General features: G+C 44.4%; 1 protein-coding gene across 1 annotated transcript in view; it reads left to right on the forward strand.

Moving 5' to 3' along the window:
• Nucleotides 1-23,071, forward strand: part of angpt4 (angiopoietin 4) — a 141,713-nt gene that overhangs the window by 74,834 nt on the left and 43,808 nt on the right. Inside the window, exons 3-5 of the mRNA XM_060836547.1 lie at nt 2,495-2,616; nt 9,019-9,251; nt 20,218-20,333. Of these exons, the coding sequence (XP_060692530.1) occupies nt 2,495-2,616; nt 9,019-9,251; nt 20,218-20,333 (471 nt within the window). The remainder of the gene's footprint in view (nt 1-2,494; nt 2,617-9,018; nt 9,252-20,217; nt 20,334-23,071) is intronic.

Raw genomic sequence — 23,071 nt, forward strand, 5'->3', positions numbered from 1 at the left:
AGAGAACAGAGCTAAAAGTACTTTTTAAAAATGCATTATGTTGCCAAGGCAAGATCACAGCCTTGACTGTTCTCCAAGTTGAGCAACATATTTTCTTAACTCTCTCCTAAATCGCTTTTCATCTGCTTTATTCTCCTGACACAGTTTTTCAAGTAGCAACAAAATTCATGGAGGGAGAGCAGCCAGGCTGCACTCCAGTAGATGCTATGGTTCGGGCAGTTACACTGATTAGTCTCTGCATTGAAGGATTGACAGTCACAATACAATCACCAAAGGTCATGCTGACTCCAGACAAGCAGCAACTCACAGTCAAATAACACAGCAAATCACACAGTAAAATCTCCGAACAATCAATCATCTAACAATGCACAGGATAAATTCTCTTCATAATCCCCATGCTGTAAATTCTCCTAATGCAGAAATTGTCCCACACTGCTAAAAGGAAAGGGCTCATGCCCACTGAATCAGAGAAAAGTTACAGTATTAAAGGAATCCATTGGGTATGTTAGATTTGTTCTGGTTTTTCATAGGAACAACTTACCTTGTACCACTCACCCCACTTCCTCCCTTACCCATGTAACTTCTTCCTTTTCCAATAATAATCCAATTCTCTCTGGGATGCCTCAATCAAACCTGCCTCCTGCACATTCTCAGGTCGAACATTCCAGATCCTAACCATTCACTTTGCAATAAGTTTACTTCTTGTCTCTTTCTTGCTTCTTTTACCAATTACCTGAAATCTGTGCCCTCTTTTCCTCACTGTATCACATTATCATACCATTTTCTTTTAATCACGCGTGAGGTGTGGACATCACTGGCTATATTTCCAAATAAGGATGATGAGCTGCTGGGGGAAAGCTTGTGTGGCTCAGTGGTTAGCACTGCTGCCTCTCAGCACCAGGGATCTGGGTTCGATTCCACCCTTGGCAACTGTCTTTGTGGATTAGATTAGTTTCCCTGCAGTGTGGAAACAGGCCCTTTGGCCCAACAAGTCCACACCAACCGTCCAAAGAGTGATCCATTCCCCTACCCTATATTTATCCACAACTAATGCACCTAACACTACAGGCAATTTAGCATGGCCAATTCTCCTGGCCGACACATCTTTGGAATGTGGGAGGAAACCGGAGCACCCAGAGAAAACCCACACAGTCACGGGGAGAATGTGCAAACTCCACACAGCTGCCCGAGGCGCGAATTGATCCCAGGTCCCTGGAGTTTGCACATTCTCCCCGTGTCTGTGGGGGTTTCCTCCCACAGTCCAAAAATGTGCAGGTTAGATGAATTGGACATGCTAAATCGCGGATGATCTTTAGGGATGAGTAGGTTAGTTGTATTAGTCATGGGGTAAAGTAATAGGGTAGGGGGGGAGTAGGTCTGGGTGGATTATTCTTTGAAGTTTCAGTGTGGACTTGTTGGCGAAATGGCCTGTTTCCACACTGTGGGGATTCTATGAGATGATTCTATGATGTATCTGCCGCCTTTGTCATTCTAGATGGAAGTGGTTTTGGACTTGGAAGGTGCTGTCTGAGGTTCTTTGGTGAATTTCTGCAGTGTATCCTGTAGATGGTACACACTTCTGCTACTGAGCATCAGTGGTGGAGGGAGTGTGTGTTTGTGGATGTAGTGCCAATCAAGTGGGGGCTGTTTTGTCCTGGATGGTGTCGAGCTCCTTGAGTGTTGTTGGAGCTCCACCCTTTGAGGTAAGCGGAGAGTATTCTATCACACTCTTGACTTGTGACAATCTCATATAAACCTCTACAGTTTGAACAGGACTAGGTCGGGTAAATACAGGATGTTGTTGGTGACCGTGGAGTCGAGAACCTTTAAAGACTCAGACGAGGAGAAATTGCTCAGCCAGAGTGTGGGGAGCCTGTGGAATTTTCTGCCACAGAAAGTGGTTGAGACCAAAGCATTGAATATTTTCAGGAAGGAGTTAGATATAGCTCTTTGGACAAAAGGGATCAAACAATATAGGGAGAAAGTGGGAACACGTGACTGCAGCCATGATTATATTGAATGGTGGAGCAGGCTCAAAGAGCTGAATGGCCTACTCCTGCTCCTATCTTCCATGCTTCTATGTTTCTTTATAAGTCACTCCTTCCCCAATGAAGGTATCAGTTACGTGAACCTTCTATTCTAAACAGAAGATTTATGTTCAAGCCTTGAGCATTTTTTGGATTACTTGGAAACTTGAGCTGCTTGTGGTTTCCTGTTGCCTTCTTCATGACAACACATTGGTCAATGAGCATTGACTTGTCAACCAATCAGCACCATTTGCTCCTGTGGTCAACATTGTTGTGATGTGTTGAAATGTGGCCATCTTGCACTTGTCCTGATGACAGTCAGATGAAATGTTTTGGCATTTTTCCAACAATATTTACATCCTGTATGACAGGAGACAGACAGTCTGTGACAGAATGAGTAAGAATTTGTTGCCCCAATGACCCCACTGCAGGAAATTAAATCACAAATTGTATGATTTGCTTTGCAGGTTTTAAACCAGACATCAAGAATTGAAATTCAACTGTTGGAAAATTCCCTCTCCACCAACAAACTAGAGAAACAACTGATGCTGCAAACCAATGAGATCAGCAAAATACAAGAGAGGAACTGGTAAGGTCATCTCTTGCTATTCCTGACTGCTTCGCGGTCACTCTATGTCCACATCTTAAGACCAGTCCTTTGTTATACTGAGAGATTCAGGATTGATGAGCTGTGCTCAGGCTCGAGAATGTGAAAGCCCATTAAGGGCAATGTCTTTGAAAGACAGAGTAAAGGCTTCTTTATCTTGAATGTCATTGAAGGACTTTACCAGTGAGGTAATGCAGTCTGCCTATGTCTCACAAGCTAACCATTCAATCATAATATCCATTGGACAAACCCAGGAGTTTGTCTCCAGTCAGATCTAGAGAGAAAGAACTAACATTTCTCTAATACCTCTCACAAAATCATGAAGCACAGCACAGTTACAGCACAGAAAGAGGCCATGTTGTGTGTAATGGCTTTCCAAAGGCACTATCCACCCCAGTTCCACTCCCACCCCCTTGTTTTCTCCCCATAGCCCTTCACATTTTTTCCTTTTCTCAGATAATAATGCAATTCTACTGTGAAAGCTTCAGTTGTCCCTGTCTCCAGCACACTCTCAGGCCGTGCATCCCAATCACTCACTGCATGAAAAGATTTCTCATATCATCATTAGTACTTTGCCAATTGACTTCAATATGTTTCTTCGATCAATGGGAACAGTTTCTCCATAATCACCCTATTCAGCTCACTGATAATTTTGAAAACTTCAATTAAATTTCATCCCAACATTCTCTTCTCTGAGGTGAACAGTCCCATTCTGTCCAATCTGTCGATGTAACTGAGATTCCTCATCCCTGTTAGATTAGATTAGGCTAGATTAGATTAGATTAGATTTGATTGTCACGTGTACCCAAGTAGAGGAGTCCAGGTGTACCATGAGTCACCACTCACTGGCATCATCTTAGAATGAAATAGTTAGAATTAAAAACAAGAGTCAAACTTAAAGAAACAGAAACGCAAGATAAAGAAAATATCCAGCTGATGAGATGTACTTTTAAGAGGTCATATCTTAAACTACTTGATAGGATGCAATGTAGCAATCCCATGACTAGTTAAGTACTCTTATAGAAACCAGGTGGATCATACGGACCATTCTGGTATTGCATTATCTTCACATAAAGAATCCACCTTACTGTTTCACCCATTCTGGGCTGTGCCTGGGTATGTTGACCCATCCTGGGCTGTGCCTGGGTATGTTCACCCATCCTGGGCTGTGCCTGGATATGTTCACCCATCCTGGGCTGTGCTTGGGTATGCACCCATCTTGAGCTCTGCTGGGGTATGTTCACCCATCCTGGGCTGTGATTGCTATGTTCACCCATCCTGGGCTGTGCCTGGGTATGTTCGAGTAAAAAGTGAGGTCTGCAGATGCTGGGGATCAGAGCTGAAAATGTGTTGCTGGTTAAAGCACAGCAGGTTAGGCAGCATCCAAGGAACAGGAAATTCGACGTTTCGGGCCAGAGCCCTTCCTGATGAAGGGCTCTGGCCCGAAACATCGAATTTCCTGTTCCTTGGATGCTGCCTAACCTGCTGTGCTTTAACCAGCAACACATTTTCAGCCCTGGGTATACTCACCCATCCTGGGCTGTGATTGGGTATGTTCACCCATCCTGGGCTGTGATTGGTATTTTCACCCATCCTGGGCTGTGCTTGGGTATATTCACCCATGCTGAGCTGTACTTGAGTATGTTCACCCATCCTGGGCTGTGATTGGTTTGTTCACCCATCCTGAGCTGTGATTGGTGTGTTCACCCATCCTGGGCTGTGGTTGGGTATGTTCACCTATCCTGAGCTGTGCTTGGGTATGTTCACCCATCCTGGGCTGTGATTGGGTATGTTCACCCATCCTGGGCATTGATTGGGTATGTTCACCCATCCTGGGCTGTGATTGGGTGTGTTCACCCATCCTGGGCATTGATTGGGTATGTTCACCCATCCTGGGCTGTGATTGGTATTTCACCCATCCTGGGCTGTGATTGGGTATATTCACCCATGCTGAGCTGTACTTGAGTATGTTCACCCATCCTGGGCTGTGATTGGTTTGTTCACCGATCCTGAGCTGTGATTGGTGTGTTCACCCATCCTGGGCTGTGCTTGGGTATGTTCACCCATCCTGAGCTGTGCTTGGGTATATTCACCCATCCTGGGCTGTGATTGGGTATGTTCACCCATCCTGGGCATTGATTGGGTATGTTCACCCATCCTGGGCTGTGATTGGGTATGTTCACCCATCCTGGGCTGTGATTGGGTATGTTCACCCATCCTGGGCATTGATTGGGTATGTTCACCCATCTTGGGCTGTGATTGGGTATGTTCACCCATCCTGGGCTGTGCTTGGGTATGTTCACCCATCCTGGGCTGTGATTGCTATGTTCACCCATGCTGAGCTATACTTGGGTATGTTCACCCATCCTGGGCTGTGATTGGTTTGTTCACCCATCCTGAACTACGCTTGGGAATGTCCATTCTTCCTGGGCATTGATCAGTATGTACACCCATCCTGAGCTGTGCTTGGGTATCTTCACCCATCCTGGGCTATGCTTGGGTATGTTCACCTTGAGGAAAAGAGCACAATCATCTCTAGAACCACTTTTGTGACCACAACATCCCAAATGTGTTTCCTGCCAGTGAGATTGAGAGTGAGAGGAGAAAGGACCGAAGGAGCAACTTTTTCACGTGGAGGGTGGTGTGTGAATGGAATGAGCTGCTAGAGGAAGTGGTGGAGGCTGGTACAATTACAACATTTAAAAGGCATTTGGATGGGTACATGAATAAGAAGGATTTGGAGGTTATGGGCCAAATGCTGGCAATGAGATCAGATTGGGATGTCTGATTGGCAAGGACGAGTTGGACTGAAGGGTCTGCTTCCGTGCTGTATGACTCTATGACTCTATGAGTATTGGTGATTTTTAATGGCTAGTGGTGCTGACAAGTCCAGCATTTATTGCCCATCCCTAAATACCCTGGAGAATAGGGTAGTGAGCCCTTTACTTGCTGCAGTCCAGCGTACTGTTGGCTAGGAAATCCACCATTTTGATCCAGCAACGATGAAGGAACAGCAATTATAATTCTGCATCAAGATTGATATGTGACTTCAGAGAAAGCCTATATGTCTTGGCATTCCCATGTGTCTGTTGCCCTTGTCCCACTAGTGTAGCCAGTTTGTAAAATAGAAATCAGTCTTCGCCGTAGGATCGCTAGCATTGGTATCCTGCAGTTTATTCTTCAATTTCTAAAGACTACAGGACAATCCTGGAGGGTTGGAAACCCAACACATACGGTGTTGTTAACATTACCTGGGAAACTAAACCATTGGCAGAGGATAGCTGGAACTCATGTTGCTAGTGAGATTTCCTGCTTAGACTATGATGTTCAGAGAGAGGCTTTCAGATGTTAGCAGAGCTTAAAAAGTAAAGCCCCCTGTCCCTGGGTCCCACTCTCAAGGTGGTAGCTCACGCCTGTATTATTTTGTCATAATGTCCAGTAAATCATTTGTCATTCAGGGAGTAAAAATATCATTCAGGGCTCCGTGAACAAAAGTAACCATTAGTTAAACAAACACAAACAAATTCAAATGTAGTGCAAGGGGCCAGACCATGTTAGCAAGCTCTAGGATCAGGTCACTGAGGCAGTTCTGGTCTCTATACATTGTGGGAAGAAAGCCTGCTGGGTGGGAAATGCATGTTTCTCAAACACAACAGATAACCTGGGATTATTTTAATATGTTTAAGGAGTATGTGCATGTGTGTGCGTGCTTGCATGTGTGCGTACGAGTGTGTGTGTGTGCGTGCGCTCATGTATTGGGGGCCTGTCTGTGCGTGTGTGTGTGTTTGTGCATATACAGTATATGTGTGTGTATGTGTGTGAGAGAGAGAGTGTGTGTTGGGGGTGCTGGGTGTGTGTATGTGTGTGAGAGAGAGTGTGTGTTGGGGAGTGCTTGGTGTGTGTGTGGTTGTGAATGTTGGGGGGTGCTGGGTGTCTGTGTGTTTTTGGGGGGGTGGATTGTGCTTGTGTATTGTGGGCTGCTGGGTGTGTGGGTATGTGTGCATATGTATGTGTGTGCTTGTGGGGTGCTGGGTGTGTGTGGGTGTGTGTGGGGGGGTGGAGGTGGGTGTGTATGTGTTGGGATGTGCTGGGTGTGTGGGTATGTGTCAGGGGCTGCTGGGTGTGTGTATGTGGGTGTGTATTGAGGGTGCGGGTTGTGTGTGTGTAGGTGTGTGTTGGGGGTGCCGGGTGTGTGTGGGGGTGTGTATTGGGGTTGCTGGGTGTGTGTGTGTTGGGGGGTTCTGGGTGTGTGTGAGGGTGTGTGTTGGGTGGTGCTGGGTGTGTGCATGTATGTGTGCATGGGTATGTGTTGGGTGGTGCTGGGTGTGTGTGTGTGTGTATGTGTTGGGGTGCGCTGGGTGTGTGGGTATGTGTCGGGGGCTGCTGGATGTGTGTATGTGGGTGTGTGTTGGGGTGCTAGTTGTGTGTGTGTGTAGTTGTATATTGGGGTTGCTGGGTGTGTGCATGGGTGTGTGTTAGGGGGTTCTGAGTATGAGTGGGTGTATGTTGGGTGGTGCTGGGTATGTGTGTGTGTGTTGGGTGGATGGGTGGTGCTGGGTGTTTGTGTGGATGCGTGTGTGTAGGTGTGTGTGGGTGTGGGTGTGGGCGTGTGTTGGGTATTTGGGAGGGTTATTGTCGTTTGAGGAGAGTGTCTCTCGGTGTGTCAGGATTCTATGTATGTGCTTGCTTGAGTCAGGTCTCCCTTGCTCACCACCTATTGTCTATTTTTGAATTTGACCTAATTTCTACATCTGTAATACATTCTGGCCTTGTCTTGCCAACACATGAAATCCTCTTGGCCTTGTTTGGTGTAAAAATCCTGGATCTGTATGACTATGAGTCTATGATTCTCTAATCAGGCTTGCAAAAAGCGAGGGTCAAAATGATTCAATCTGTAGTTCAGCAGATAAGTTTTAATGAAAACTCCTGACTTTGGTCAGTGGTACTCCAGAGAGACAAGGAAAACCCATCCATCATCTCAACATGCACAAACACTCATCATATTTAAAACCCTAAATTGCTGCAGAGCTGGAAGGATCAAGTTGAGGAGTGCAAGATTAATGAGGGAGCTAAACGTGTGACTGTTCTGGAGCAAGCCGTTTGACCTAATTATCCGGAATCACTGCCAAATTATCACTGGGATAAGATCAAGGGGTCATGATTTAAATTATTAATCTGATCTGAGGCTGAAACATGCTCCATTTGTCAATGTTTCTAACAATCTGACAACAATCTATTATCATATGTGGCTAAAGTCTGACCCAAATGGAGTGGGATCTTCCTTTGCACAGTCAAAATTGGGCCGTGGATGTGAGTGTCATTTCCTCCCAACAACGAGTCAGTGTCCCTCACAGGGTTACCTTCTCATTAAGTATGCATGCTCAGGGACTGTGGCTCATCCTGTGGCAGGGAAGGGTGAGAAGCTGAAATACCCCATTACAAAAGTGAGCTTTGGTCCCAATGCTACATACAATGGGCACCCTGACCCATACTCATTCCCTGCCAATCTGAGGTGGTGTGGAGTGGGGGGCTCACTCTCTGATGGGGATCGGCAGCTCCTCAAATGCTGTTTGCACGCCAGCCTCACATTCCCAATATCGGAAAACCTGGTGCAGGTGATGGTGGGGAAGGCAGAGGATGGTGGTGGAGGGGTGAGGTGAGCAAACAATTTCAAGGGTCCCCTTCTTGGTCTGCTCCTGGGTCTAGGAATGTTGGCTAGCTCCCAGTAGTAGGCAGGAGAGGGCCAGTCAACCTGACTGCTAACCCCTCGCTCATTCCCAGCTGGTTGTGGAGTGGTATCCACTCACACACTCAAACCTTTCCCTGGCCAATGGGCAGCACAGGGGCTGGACAGTGTTATTTACCTGCAAAAGGGAATTTTAAATTGAATTCTGTTCATTTAAATTTCAAAGGTTTGATTTTTGTTACGGTGTCCATTAAAGGGGCCAATCCCTTTCGATCTGGGCTAATTGGGATTTATTTGATGTGAGCTGAAAATGTGGTGCTGGAAAAGCGCAGCGGGTCAGGTAGCATCCAAGGAGCAGGAGAATCGACGTTTCAGGCATGAGCCCTTCTTCAGGAATTCAGGAGCAAACATTGCTCTCTACCCAATCCATGTATAAATAATAATGTTTCTACATTTACTAAGAACCATTTTAATCCTAAATGTATATTTGATGTAAAACTTACATTCCCTGCCTTTCCCATCATTAAAGTGAAATACATGTCAATAATACAATGCAGTGGGATTTGGTTGGCTTGAACAAGAGATTTGCTGCATGGTGGGATTAATGGTGCTAGGTCAGCGCAGACCCGATGGGCCGAAGAGCTTTTTCTGTGTTGTTTAATTCTATTGCTCCATGTGAATTGCAATGGCTTCTTCAGTCTTTTAGAGAGGAAGGTCTCCGACATTGAGGCCAAACACCGAGCAGAGCTGAGCTCCATGAGGAAGGAGAAAGAGCTGCTCCAGCAGCTAGTGGGTCACCAGGTCAACACCATCAGGGAGCTGGAGAAACGCCTGCTCTCTGCCAGCAGCAACAACAGTGGCCTCCAACAGCAGCAGCTTGAACTCCTCCAGACTGTTCACCACCTCATTGCCCTCATCTCCCAGGGCAAAGGTAAGTGGCAAGAGAGGCAGAGGTCCTGGGCTAACTATGAGCAAATGTGTCAGGCTTTGAATCCTATCTTTTAAACCCTCAAGAGCATAAGTAATAGGAGTTGGAGTCAGATGTTGGGCTATGGCCCCATCGAGTGGATACAAATGATTCCCCTGCATTATTTCAAAGAATGGTAGAGGCTTTCTCCTGGTGTCCTGGCCGATATTTATCCATCAACCAACATCTCAAAAACTTAATGATCTGGGCCTTCGCCTCAAAGCTACTGGTGGGAGTTTACTGTGAGCAAATTCATTCCCCTACAGTACGTCAGTGACCAGGCTTTGGTTGAGAGGTGCCATGGAAATGCAAGTTCTTTCGTTGTTATCCTGCAACTGTATATCTCATTGCTTTTTGTGTCATCTTTCAAACAGGCTGTCGCATTTGAAAGTATTAACTGGATGTGAAGCTATTTGGGATGTCCAAGGATGTGAATGATGTAATATACAAGAGAGTTAATCGCTGAAGGTCTGAAGGCATTAGTCAGGGTTCCTGCTTTCTGTCACCATCAATGACTTCCTTTAGGAACTGGCCATATTTGGAGATAGAATGCAGTTAAAATGTACAGTCCAAAGGGAGGCCATTTGGTCCATCATGCCTGTACTGGTTCTTTGAAAGTTATCCAATTAGTCCCAGCTTATTACCTCTGAAACCTTATCCTTTCAGAATCTCCTTTTTGAGTATTTATTTAATTCCCATTTGAACATTAATACTGAATCTGTGCCCACTACCTATTTAGGCAGCATTGAACATAGATCAGTGCAGCACAGTACAGACCCATTCAGCCCTCGATGTTGTGCCGATCTTTATTCCCACTCTAAGATCAAACTAACCTACATACTCTTCATTTTACTATCATCCATGCCTATCCAAGAGTTACTTAAATGTCCCTAATGTATCTGACTGTTGGCAGTGCATTCCATATACTCTCTGTGTAACGAACCTATCTCTGACATCTCCCCTAAACCTTCCTCCAATCACCTTAAAATTCTGCCCCCTCATGATAGACATTTCTGCCCTGGGGAAAAGAAGTCTCTGACTATTCACTCTCTGTTCCAGATCATTCCAATCACTGTGGAATTTTGGTGTGATTTTGACGTGTATTGTCCTAACACCACCTCGAGGTGGACAATAGATGTTGGCCTTCCTAAAGACACCCATAAACTTTGAATTCATGGACAGATGAGGTTAAGGCAGAATCTGATTCAAATGCGGTAACCCCTTGCCAAACAGTTTGGTGTTTCCCTCCTGACAGATCAATGAAAAATGATCAATTAAAAATGCTGAAGGATTCCAAAGAGAAGAAAGGAGAGCTCTTCAGCAAAAAAAGAGAGAAATTTAGGATTTCATTGTCGATCATTTTGAGGTGTTAAAGTTAAAAATGAACTAGAACATATTTTGTGTGGACGATAGGACTCTAAACGAGGGTGAAGAACATTAGAGGACTGGACACAATTCATTAAAATTGGCAACATATGTTCACAAGACCATTTTAAGAATCCTGCTCGGAGATTCATTTCTAGAGTGAGAGAATTGCAAAGTATACTAGTCACATTAAACTGGTATAGAGCTAGTAGAGAGCAAACCGAGAGATCGTCATTATAGGGTAGTCTTGAATAAATCCAATAGAGAATTCAGGAGAAACATTTTTCCCCAAATGAGTAGTTTAATGCAGATAAACACATGAGGGGAAAGAGACAGAGAGATATACTTCTAAAGATCATTGTTGTTAGCGGGCACTCAGAATCAGGAGGAGAAGGGGGATTTCGAACATGGGTTTATTGTAGCTCTTTCAGTGCTGTAGACTTGGTGAAATTCTATTAGATCTGTACAAAACTAGCTGCTCATTATAGCCTGAAACCTTGAATCCTCTACTTTATAGAATTGCTGCAGTGTGGAAGCAGACCATTCGACCCATCAAGTCCACCAACCCCTGTAACCCTGCACATTCTTGGGCAATTTCCCAATGCCAATCCACCTTATTTGCATATCATTGGACGGTGGGGGAAAGCCAGAGCACTCCTGCACAAACGCAGGGAGAATTCGCAAATGCCACACAGACAGTCACCTAACAGTGGAATTGAGCCTGGGTCCCTGGCACTATGAGGCAGCAGTGCTAACCACTGTGCCATCCTGACTTGCTGCATCAATCAAATCTCTGACGTGTCATGACATGCCAGAAAGCCTGGCACATTCTCTCACCTTCTGTTTGCAGAGTGCAGAGTATAAATGTGCTGTGCAAAACTTTGTAAGACTGTTCTCCCACAACTGGAGCTGGAAGTCTTGTTTTTTTTTTCTTTTTTTGGGCAAGAATGTTTAATTTGGTCAGGGGTCAAGTCCCAAGATGCTCTCAGTGTGTATCTTAGGCTTTGGCTTCAGAAAGAAATTTCATTGGAATGAATTCCTAAGGAACAATTGCAAGATAAATAACGACGAGCCAGAGCACATAAACTTCAACAGCTTGTATTTATCTCCAGGATGTGACTGTTCACTCTCACCCCCAGATTTCAGACGTGATTCATTATCTGATCTAAGTCATTGATTAAAGCTAATCTGTAAATTCTGCTGCTGACACAGACTGTCTCTGTTTTTACCAGTGGAAGGTCTTTTTTTTGAAGCTGAAACGAATTGGAGGTGATTGTCGCAATGAATCTCATTGTTGAAACGAGCTTCCTCCCATTTTCCCAATGGAAGTTTAAGTTTCTTCATGATTTCATGGGTCATGGGCACTGCACTTTTTGCTCCTCCCTAGTTGCCCTTGAACTGAGCAGCTCAATTTCAATTTTAAATTGATATTTAATGTAGAGTACAAGGTAGTTTTTTTTCTGTTAAGCAAAAGTTTTAAGGGATCTGGGCCAACGACAGGTTTTTGGTGTAGGCCATAGGTCAGTCATGATCTCATTCAATGGTGGAACAGGCTTGAGGGGTTGAATGGTCTACTCCCATTCCTATGATCCTTTGTTCCTCTGCTTGAAAGTGCATGTAAGCCAGACCAAGTGAGGACAGCAGTTTTCTCTCCCCGAAGAACATCAGTGAACTAGATGCGTTTGTACTGAAAATGTGTTGCTGGAAAAGCGCAGCAGGTCAGGCAGCATCCAAGGAGCAGGAGAATTGACGATTCGGGCATGAGCCCTTCTTCAGGAATGAGGAGAGTGTGCCAAGCAGGCTAAGGTAAAAGGTAGGGAGGAGGGACTTGGGGAAGGGGCATTGGAAATGTGATAGGTGGAAGGAGGTTAAGTAGAGGGTGATAGGCCAGAGTGGGAGTGGGGCGGAGAGGTCAGGAAGAAGATTGCAGGTTAGGAAGGTGGTGCTGAGTTCGAGGGTTGGGACTGAGACAAGGTGGGGGGAGGGGAAATGAGGAAACTGGAGAAATCTGAGTTCATTCCTTGTGGTTGGAGGGTTCCTAGGTGGAAGATGAGGCGCTCTTCCTCCAGCCATCATGTTGTGATGGTCTGGCGATGATGGGTTTGTACAACAATCAATGATAGCGATGGTGACCACGGAACTGAGACTCGCTCTCTAATCTCAGAGTAAAGGGTCCCACATTTAGGACAGAAATGAGGAGGAATTTCTCCTGTCAGAGTGGAGTGAATTTGTGGAATTCTTTATGTAAAAGAGCAGTTGAGGTTGGAACATTAAGTATATTCACAGCTGAGATGGACAGGTCTTTCATCAGTGAGGGAATCAAGGGCTATGGCAAAGCCAGGAGAGTGGAGTTGAGGGATCGGATCAGTTGTGATCTCATTGAATGATGGAGCAGACTCGGAATGGCCAACTTCTGCTCTAACACCTTTTGGTCTTGTGGCCTATTCCAGATTTATTCATTTCAGTTCAATTTTATCAGTGGCTGTGATGAGATTTGAATCCATGCCCCTAAAGCGAAATGTTAACTGTGGGCTCTATGTTTCACTCCATCCAGTGAGCTTACCACTGAGCCACCAGAATATCCTGCACAACAGATAACTCAAAGCCCTGTGAGCACTCTTGGCCTGGTTTTGATTGCCTGAGAGAGAGAGAGAGAGGGGGGTCAAAAAGGAATTTGTCAGTGTCTTTCAATTTCTAGGAGATAGAACAGAATAGCAATTTATTGTCACTTGTACTTTTATGAAAAAAAAAGTGAAAAGTTTTATAAGTTGCCATACCATAGCATCTGTACTGATGGCATCAGTCATAGATTAGAAAAAAAGTAAAAATTAAGGCAAAGTTCATTAAAGATGACCATCTGTGTGTGGAGCAGGGGAATGTTGGGGTGGGAATGAGTTTTGGATGTAGGTTTGCTCACTGAGCTGGAAGCTTTGATTTTGGGAATGAATGTATAGACATTACATTGGAAACTGCTGCCAGCTTCTGGCTGTTATCACCTCCTGTCCCAGACTGGGTTTAAAGGATCTGTTCGGTTTATATTAGCAGGCAAGCCAACATAAGTGAGTCTTACTGAGAAGATGCCATTGTCTTAAGCAAGATATAGTTTGTAGCATGATTGCAAATTAAATCATTATTAAATCTGTTAGGAGACTTGTGGATCTATGTTCTCATCCTGCAAGATCCCAAGGTGATCTGTCTTCCCCCCACTGAAATCCTTTGAAATCCATCAGATTGGGTGGAGCTTGATGGAGCTTCCAACAAATTGCCCTTTCAGATCACTGCACTGTACAAGAGGATCAGTGACAGCAAGTGTTTACCCATAATGCTCCAGTTCATACAGTTCAGGCAGCAGTGGACAGGGACAGTTTCAATGTTTCAGGCCTGTGACCCCTCATCACAACCAATCTCTCTCTCTCCCTCTCTGTCAAACCTGCTGAATATTTCCATCATTTCCCATTGTTAGTTCAGATTTCCAACATTCACAATATTTTGCTTTTGGATTGCAATGTAAAAATCATCAGCTGTGTTTCCAATAGCAGAGAGCTTTGAGGTGCCCTGGGGCTACCTAACTGCAAATTCTCCCTTTTCTGGACCAAGTCTGGTTTATGACTCCATTCCCATCCAGACCACGTGACCCTTGATGCCCTCCGAATTGGCCCATTCAGCTGTGGCAGTAGTCACACATAACTGAAGGCCCAATACTGCAACGTGGTCGTGTTAGTGATGCCCATGTCTCGAAAACAACTGGAAAGAAAGATTCCATGTCTTGCTGTAGCTGAGGGAGCTGGAAATGAAGGAGAATACTGATGATTCAAATGCTGCTGCTATTCCCAAATGCTTAAATTAGATTAGAATGTCCCTGTTTTAAGTTGGGACCAGCAGTAATTAAATAAATCACTTTGAGTAAACTAAATTTACTAATGGCTCCTTCACTCATATCGAGACATGCATCTCTTTTAATGAGACATTGATTCAGCTGAGCTCTATCCTAGGCATTGTGTCAGATGATTGAGGTGACTGGCAACTAGAAAATATGAAAAAATATTGCTTTACCAAATACATCATCCTAAATGTTCTAAAAATAGAAGGTGCCAATATCATTGCAGTAGAGACAGGAAGAAACGACAAACAGATTTGAATTTCCAAATCACCTTTAACAACCTCAGAATGTTCCAACTCACCTTCCAGTTAAGGAAGTATTTATAAGGTCGAGCAAAGTTTGTTTTAACTGGCTCCTGATGAACTAGCACTCCTGATAAACCGCAAGAATTACATATCTGTAATTTACTACGTTCTACTGAAGTTTACTGTATTATTCTGTCCATATATTATAGTTTTTAATCTATTTACCCCAATGTAAATATACTTGTTGTTCAATCGAATGGCCACATGCAATGTCAACAGTTGATTCAATTTTGAGTCAATTTCTCTTCAAATGCTACAGTCTACCCTGATTAGTTAGTCGATGGTACCAGTGAGAAGGGAAATTTTAGTTAAGGTGAAGTTGCATTATTATGTAAGTGGATTATGTTGTAAATAAAGTATTACAGTGATGTTTCTACCTTCTGCATTATGTTTCTATTACTTAGAGTACGTTTTTACATTGATTATGTGGACCTCTTGATTTTGAACAATTGATACACTCTGGTTCCTAGATGATGGATAATAAAATGTTTGCTGTGTATTCACTGTTGTGGCGTGGGATGTGGCACAGCCAAATTGTGCACAGCAAACTCCCACAAACAGCAATGTGATAATCACCAGATCCCCTGTTTCAATGTTGTTGGTTAATGAGTAAATACTGACCCACAACCCCAGTGAAACCCCTCCCTGTTCTTCACAGTAATGCCCCAGACATGGGAGTCAGTATCAGACAGGACACAGACTCCCATTATCTCTGAAACTCTCACTGGTGGCTCCAAATTTGGAAATGAAATAGTCACAGAGCAAATTTAGTCTGAGCTTCATGTAACAATCCCCGCTGTCTGTCTAAAGGCTATGTGAGTGAATGTTGTTCAATTGTCAGCTGCCTGAGTTGTTAGGAAGTGGATTGTTTGATAACTCAGACTTGCTGCTTGTCCGAATCATTGACCTGGAAGGAGCAGGCTTTGGATTAGAGCAGACGGTGAGTCAGTGATGGGGGAGGGGTACCAGTCCCTGTTCTTGAGCCACTCAGAATGATGATTACATGGCAAACTCTTGCTGAGTGCATTGGAGTAGAAACTGATCAGGGCATGCAGCATCAGGGCTCACTGGGGATTCCTGAAAAACTGCAGGTGGCTTTTCTCTTCTCGAGACTCTTCCTCCCATTCACTGAGACTGTGGCTGACTTGCCTTCACCCCACCTGTGCCCTCAATACCTTTAAAAATCTGTTAATATCAAACATAAAATTAACAATTTATTGAACATTGATTACCAAAGAAAGTTCTAAATCAATAGATAATAGACAATAGGTGCAGGAGTAGGCCATTCTGCCCTACGAGCCTGCATCACCATTCATTATGATCATGGCTGATCATCCTCAATCAGTATCCTGTTCCTGCCTTATCTCTTGATTCCACTATCCTTAAGAGCTCTATCCAACTCTTTCTTAAACGAATCCAGAGACTGGGCCTCCACTGCCTTCTGGGGCAGAGCATTCCACACAGCCACCACTCTCTGGGTGAAGAAGTTTCTCCTCATCTCTGTCCTAAATGGTCTACCCCTTATTTTTAAGATGTGTCCTCTGGTTCGGGATTCACCCATCAGTGGAAACATGTTTCCTGCCTCCAGAGTGTCCAATCCTTTAATAATCTTATATGTCTCAATCAGATCCCCTCTCAGTCTTCTAAACTCAAGGGTATACAAGCCCAGTCGCTCCAATCTTTCAACGTAAGATAGTCCCGCCATTCCAGGAATTGACCTCGTGAACCTATGCTGCACTCCCTCAATAGCCAGAATGTCTTTTCTCAAATTTGGAGACCAGAACTGCACACAATATTCCAGGTGCGGTCTCACCAGGACCCTGTACAGCTGCAGAAGAACCTCTTCGCTTCTATACTCAATTCCTCTTGTTATGAAGGCCAGCATGCTATTAGCTTTCTTCACTACCTGCTGTACCTGCATGCTTACCTTCATTGACTGGTGTACAAGAACACCCAGATCTCTTTGTACTGCCCCTTTACCTAACTTGACTCCATTTAGGTAGTAATCTGCCTTCCTGTTCTTGCCACCAAAGTGGATAACCATACATTTAAACCACACGTTAAACTGCATCTGCCATGCATCTGTCCACTCACCTAACCTGTCCAGGTTACCCTATAATCTCCTAACATCCTCCTCACATTTCACCCAGCCACCCAGCTTTGTATCATCAGCAAATTTGCTAATGTTACTATTAATACCATCTTCTATCTCATTAATATATATTGTAAGAATCGTTAGCCTACTAACAGTTTCCCAATTTCACTCAAGACATTTGACTCTAACTTTTGATTAGTTCCCCTTGTCTGAGACTCCTTCACTTGAACTATTTCCCTGGAACAACAATTCCACTTAACGCCTTCAGAATCTTGTACTCATTGGATGTGGAGGTGCTGGTGTTAGACTGGGGTGGACAAGGTCAGAAGTCACACACCTCCAGGTTTCCTCATATGGTCAAAGTCTTCTGCTCCTCAGCAATTGGTTGCTTGGTAAGTCCACTCCCACAATGCACTCCTTCACTCACGCCATTGGTGATGCAGCTTGTCCTTCCTCACTCTTCCCACGGCCAATCAGAAAGTGTCCAGTCTTTTCATTACCTGACTGGACAACAGCAGACTATTTCTTGTTCTTTCCTCCTTTCCTCATGAGGGAATGGAAGAGCATGAAAAGTATCGTCATATTTATGGAATGGCCCCATCAGTGTTTGTGTCCTAGAGCAGGGTCTTAGTGATTCACTCCTGATGACCATGGGGACAGCTCGGAGACCTGAAGCAGGACTGTTCCTTCTGATTCCACAATGGTCGTTAGAGAGGCTGGTCATGATCCAAGTCCGTGCCCTCCCCACCTTGTTCCTTCTTAAACCCCACCTCCACCCTCAGCCCCTATCAGTATGGCCAACAGCCTGATGCTGCCTGGCTTGCTGTGTACTTCCAGAATGCCTGTTTGTCTACTTTGGATCCCAGCATCTTTAGTTTTTTTTTGTCTCTAACCAGCCTGGAATCTATTTCTCTGCAAGCCCTAGAGTGAGAAACACTTGATTAGATTGGGAGGGTCTGGTCATTAAGGGGAATGTTTTCCCAAATGTTGGTGGAGTCACTGTTTGAAAGGACAGATCAGCCAATTTAAAAAAATGACATGTGAATATGAAGCTAAGGTGTTGGAATGTACATGGCTCTGGACCCTGAGCTGGAGACTGTGATCAGGTTACAATAACTCTCTTTCAGTCAGTTCAGACAGGATGATCTCAATGGCATCTTCCCCACCATCATTTTTCCCTGTTTATGTGGCAAAATGGTTTAGAATTCTGTTTTTTCTCCCCCAATATCTTGACACTTGATCCAAATGTAGAAATCCTTGCTAAGCTGCCTCAACTATTCGTATTGACTACTCCAAAACTACTCTCCACATGACATCCGTAGCATTGAGAAAATCATTGCTCACCAATAAAGTGACCTCTTCATCTTTCATATATATTCCTGACAGACAACAGCTTGAGATGACAGGACTGAGAGAAAGCATTGGATGTAAAACACACCCAAATGTTTAGCTTTTTCACAGGGTGAATGGCAGTGAAATAGAATTCCCTGCTTAAACTTTCTCTACAATATATCCAATTTGAGCTCTCCCATGGGTGACTTGGTATGTGCTGCCTTGGGAAAATGCTTTAATACATGAGTGAAGAATGGGTCAGGAGAGCGACAGACTCCCGGAATCTGCTACACATTCAATTGCTTGTTGGAGATTTCTGATATACGCTCAGAGATTTATTCATGATTCACATGTTTAGGACTGGCTGCAATCTCCACATCACCACTCCACTCCAAATCCGTGGTTTGGAGAAATGAAACTCTAAGAAGCCATAATAACAATAAACTAACCTTCACCGGAGTGAGGCAATGGGGATGATTGTGGCCATGTTATTCCTCTTCCTTTTCATTAATCCATAGAAAAGGTCTCCATGTAAAATTGAAATATTATTAAGTTTGGGTAGGTACCATGTGAGACTTACTATTTCATCCATTACTGCAGCGTACTTCAGTTCATTGTACAATCCAACACTTCCTTAAACACCCACACTTTCTGCCTCCATCTTTTCAATATTAGGTGCAGAATTTCAAACTATTCGATCAGATTGTAAAAGAACTGTGCTCAGTTTCAGTTACTCATTCTGCTCCATGTTCCTCAACACTCTTACCCATCGAAATGACCTCCCCTTCCACCTTGACAAGTCCAACTGACCCTCAGCACCTACAGCTGGTTTTTGTATGAATGCTCTCACGGAGTGTGGGTGTTGTTGCCTAGGCCAGTGCTTGTTACCCAACCCGAATTGCCCTTGAACTGAAAGGGCTGTTCAGAGGGCAGTTAATTGTCAATCATGTTACGGTGGGCCAGGAGATACGTGGAGGCTGATAACAACCAGATGGTCACCATAGGCTCATTACTGAGCCCAGCTTTATAGACCAGGGGATGGGGTGGTGTAGTGTTAATGTTGGTGTTAGTGGTACAGAACCACAGGCTAATGTTCTGGGGATATGGGTTTGAATCCTATCATGGCAGAAGATGAAATGTGAATTCAGTTCAAAGTTTGTCTAATAGTAACTACTTAACCATGTGTCAACTTTTATAAACTCCCATTTGGTTCACTAATGTGCCTCTAGGGAAGGAAATCTGCCATTCTCATTGATCTGGCATAAACCTGACTCCAGACCTACAGCAAAGCAATTGACTCTTGACTGAGCTCCGATGTGGTCCTTAGCAGGTTATTCAGTTTAAGGATGACGAAGGTGAGCGACAAATGCAAGTCTTGGCTGGTGAGGCCCACATCCCATACAGGTACAAAAGACAAGATTCAGGCCTATAACCGATAAAAGGCCGCACATCTGCAGAAATACTCATCTTTTGCAGGTGACTTTATTTCCTGGAATTGAGAAGAAGGGAAGAGGATTGAATTGAACCTTATAAAATTCTTAAGGGATACGGAGATGTAAAGAAAATGTTACCCAACTCAGAAATTTAGAATGCAGGGTCACTGTCTTACTTTGGGCTGAAGACTGAGTTTTGAGGAGAAATGCTGTCACTCAGAAATTGGTGAATGTTTGGAATTCTCAGCCCCAGAGACTGTGGAGGCTGTTCCAGCCTGATGTCAGTAGAGTTTCACTCACTCAGGGGGTTATGGGGATAGTGTCGGAAGGTGAGGATGAGGTGGAAGATCAGCCAAATGACACATTCATTTGGGGTGCAGCAGAATGGCCCAAGTCCAGCTCCTATTTCTATTCCTTTTTTTTATTTTCAACTGTTTTCTGAACTTCCATCAGGTTTCTAGCAGTGGAATTTTCATTTTTTTTCTCTGACAGTTCTCTAACTTAATTCTTTGTCAAACAGCCATGGGTAAGAAGGAAGATAAGATCTTCAAAGATTGTGCAGATGCCTTGGAGTCTGGGGCCAACGTGAGTGGGATTTACACAATCCACATTGAGAACATGACAGAGCATCGGAAGGTAAGTAATTCCATGTCTCCTCCTGCTCAGTCTCCATGTTAGCACAGGCCCTTCAATAGCATGTCACTTTCTGTCACATTCTGAGGGTGTTATTATTGTCTTGGTTGGTAGTTCCACTCTTTGTTCTTCAAAACATTCCGATCTCAAATAAAGTTACCCCTACATCATTTTACTGGTCATAAATGCACAGACCCCCAACCCTTCAAAAATGCCCTGGAGCCCACAGGGTTTAAAGGTGACCCTTCAGAACACAAGAAAATTCTCCAGAGCAATGAAAACATTAAAATGTAATCCATGGAAAAGAAACGGCCCCCTGACAGTTAAAATTAATTCAGACCATGTCCCATTGAGAGGCTATTATCAGGATGGACTTGTCAGGTGACCAATGGTGAGCTTGTTGAGGGGGTGGGGGCAGTTGGTATAGAAAGATTAGATTACTTAAAGTGTGGAAACAGGCCCTTCGGCCCAACAATTCCACACTGACCCTCTGAAGAGCAACCCACGCAGACCCATTCCCCTGCATCGTACACTATGGGCAATTTAGCATGGCCAATTCACCAAACCTACATGTTTTTGGACTGTGGGAGGAAACCAATACAGACACGTGGAGAATGTGCAAACTCCACACAGACAGACAGTCACCCAAGGCTGGAATCAAACCTGGGACCCTGGTGCTGTGAGGCAGCAGTGCTAACCACTGAGCCACCATGCCACCCTAACACAGATCCAGAAAATGCAAACCCCATTGCTATAGCTAGTCACTGTGTGGATTGAACCCATGACCTTGCCATTATCAGCGCCACAGTCTAATCACCTGAGCTAACCAAGCCAACCAAGCCATGTGATTACACCACCAGGGACATGGCCAACTGAAGTTGGTATGGTGTATGGACAAGGTAGAGTTGAAAACTAGAGGTGGTCTGGACTTTGAGGGATTTACCTCTCATTGACCTTTTCTGAATGGGGTTTGGTCCAGGCACTCACAGAAGGAGGGCAAGATCCCATATCCTGCTCTTGGCTCTTGGCCATTGGCCACTGGATATGCTTCTCAATAATGCTGGGAGGAGCCGGTGTTAAAGTTAAAAACCACACTACACCAGGTTATAGTCCAACAGGTTTATTTGGAAGTACAAGCTCACTACCTGAAGGAAGGAGCAGCACTCTGAAGGCTTGTCCTTCCAAATAAACGTGTTGGACTAGAACCTGGTACCATGTGATTTTTAACCTTCCCCAGTAAGTCTCTGCTTTTAAGTTTTGGTTCCAGTAACCAGAAGTTTTCCTGGTTTTGATCGATAGCAAGTCAGTCACTAGATGCTCGTCATTGCTCAGATATTAGAAGAAGATGAGATCACACTATGATCGCGCGTCAGAGTCTCCCGTCACGTTCCATGTGAAGTTGCTGAAATTGCATTGAAATCTGTGTAAAAGCAAAACACAGCAAATGCTGGAAATCTGAAACAAAATGCAGAGAGCTGGAGAAACTCGCAGCATGAGTAGAGTGAGAAACAGCATTAATGTTTTGAGTCTGGTCTGTCTCTTCTTCCTTTTTAAGGCAGAGTCAGAGACAGTCAATGAGGAAAAACCTGTCTGTGAATGCAGATACAGGAGCAGAATTAGGCTGTTCAGCCCATTGAATCTGCTCCGCCATTCAGTCATGTTTGATTTGTTTCTCAACTCCGTTTGCCTGCATTCTGTCTGTAACCCTTGCTCCCCTTACTAATCAAGAACCTATCCATCTCTGTCTGAAACACATTGGCTTCCATAGCCCTCTGCAGCAATGAGTTCCACAGATTCCCCACCCTCTGGCTGAAGAAATCCCTCCTCAGCTCAGTTCTAAAGGGTCGTCCCTTCAGTCTGAGGCTGTGCCCTTGGATCTTAGTCTCTCCTACTGTTTGAAACATCTTAGAACATAGAACAGTGCAGCACAGGAACCGGCCCTTTGGCTCACGATGTTGTGCCGAACATGAGGCCAAATTAAACTAATTCTTTCTGCCTGCCCTGGATTTATATCCCTTCATCTTTTGCATGTCTGTGTGCTTATCTAAAAGTTCCTTAAACACCCCTATCATATCTGCCTCCACCACCACTCCTGGCAGTGTGTTCCACACTCCTACCCCTCTCTGTGCAAGAAACTTACCCCTCACAGCTCCTTTGAACTTTTCCTCTCTCACCTTAAATGTTTGCCCCTAGTTTTAGACATTTCAACTCTCTGAAAAAGATTCTGACTGTCAACCCTATCTATGCATCTCGTAATTTTACAGACTTCTATCAAGTCTCGCCTCAGCCTCCGCTGCTCCAGAGAAAACAATCCAAGTTTTTCAAGCCTCTCCTTATAGCTCATACCCTCTAATCCCGGCAGCATCCTGGTAAACCTCTTCCGCACCCTCTCCAAAGCCTCTGCATCCTTCCCATAATGTGGCAACCAGAATTTGACACAATATTCCAAATGTGGCCTAACCAAAGTCTTATAAAGCTGCAACATGACATCCTGACTCTTGTACTCAATTCCCCGACCAATAAAGGCAGCATGCCGTACACCTTCTTTACCACCCTATCTCCATGTGGGGCCACTTTCAGCGAGTAATGGACTTGAACCCTAAGATCCCTCTGTGCATCAATGCTGTTCAGGGTCCTGCCATTAACTGTATACTTATCCTTAACATTTGGTCTCCCAAAGTGCAGCACCTCACGCTTACCTGGGTTAAACTCCACCTGCCATTTCTCTGCCCACATCTGCA

The sequence above is a fragment of the Hemiscyllium ocellatum genome, chromosome 15 (assembly GCF_020745735.1).
Source record: "Hemiscyllium ocellatum isolate sHemOce1 chromosome 15, sHemOce1.pat.X.cur, whole genome shotgun sequence".
In the NCBI taxonomy this organism is placed as follows: Eukaryota; Metazoa; Chordata; class Chondrichthyes; order Orectolobiformes; family Hemiscylliidae; genus Hemiscyllium; species Hemiscyllium ocellatum.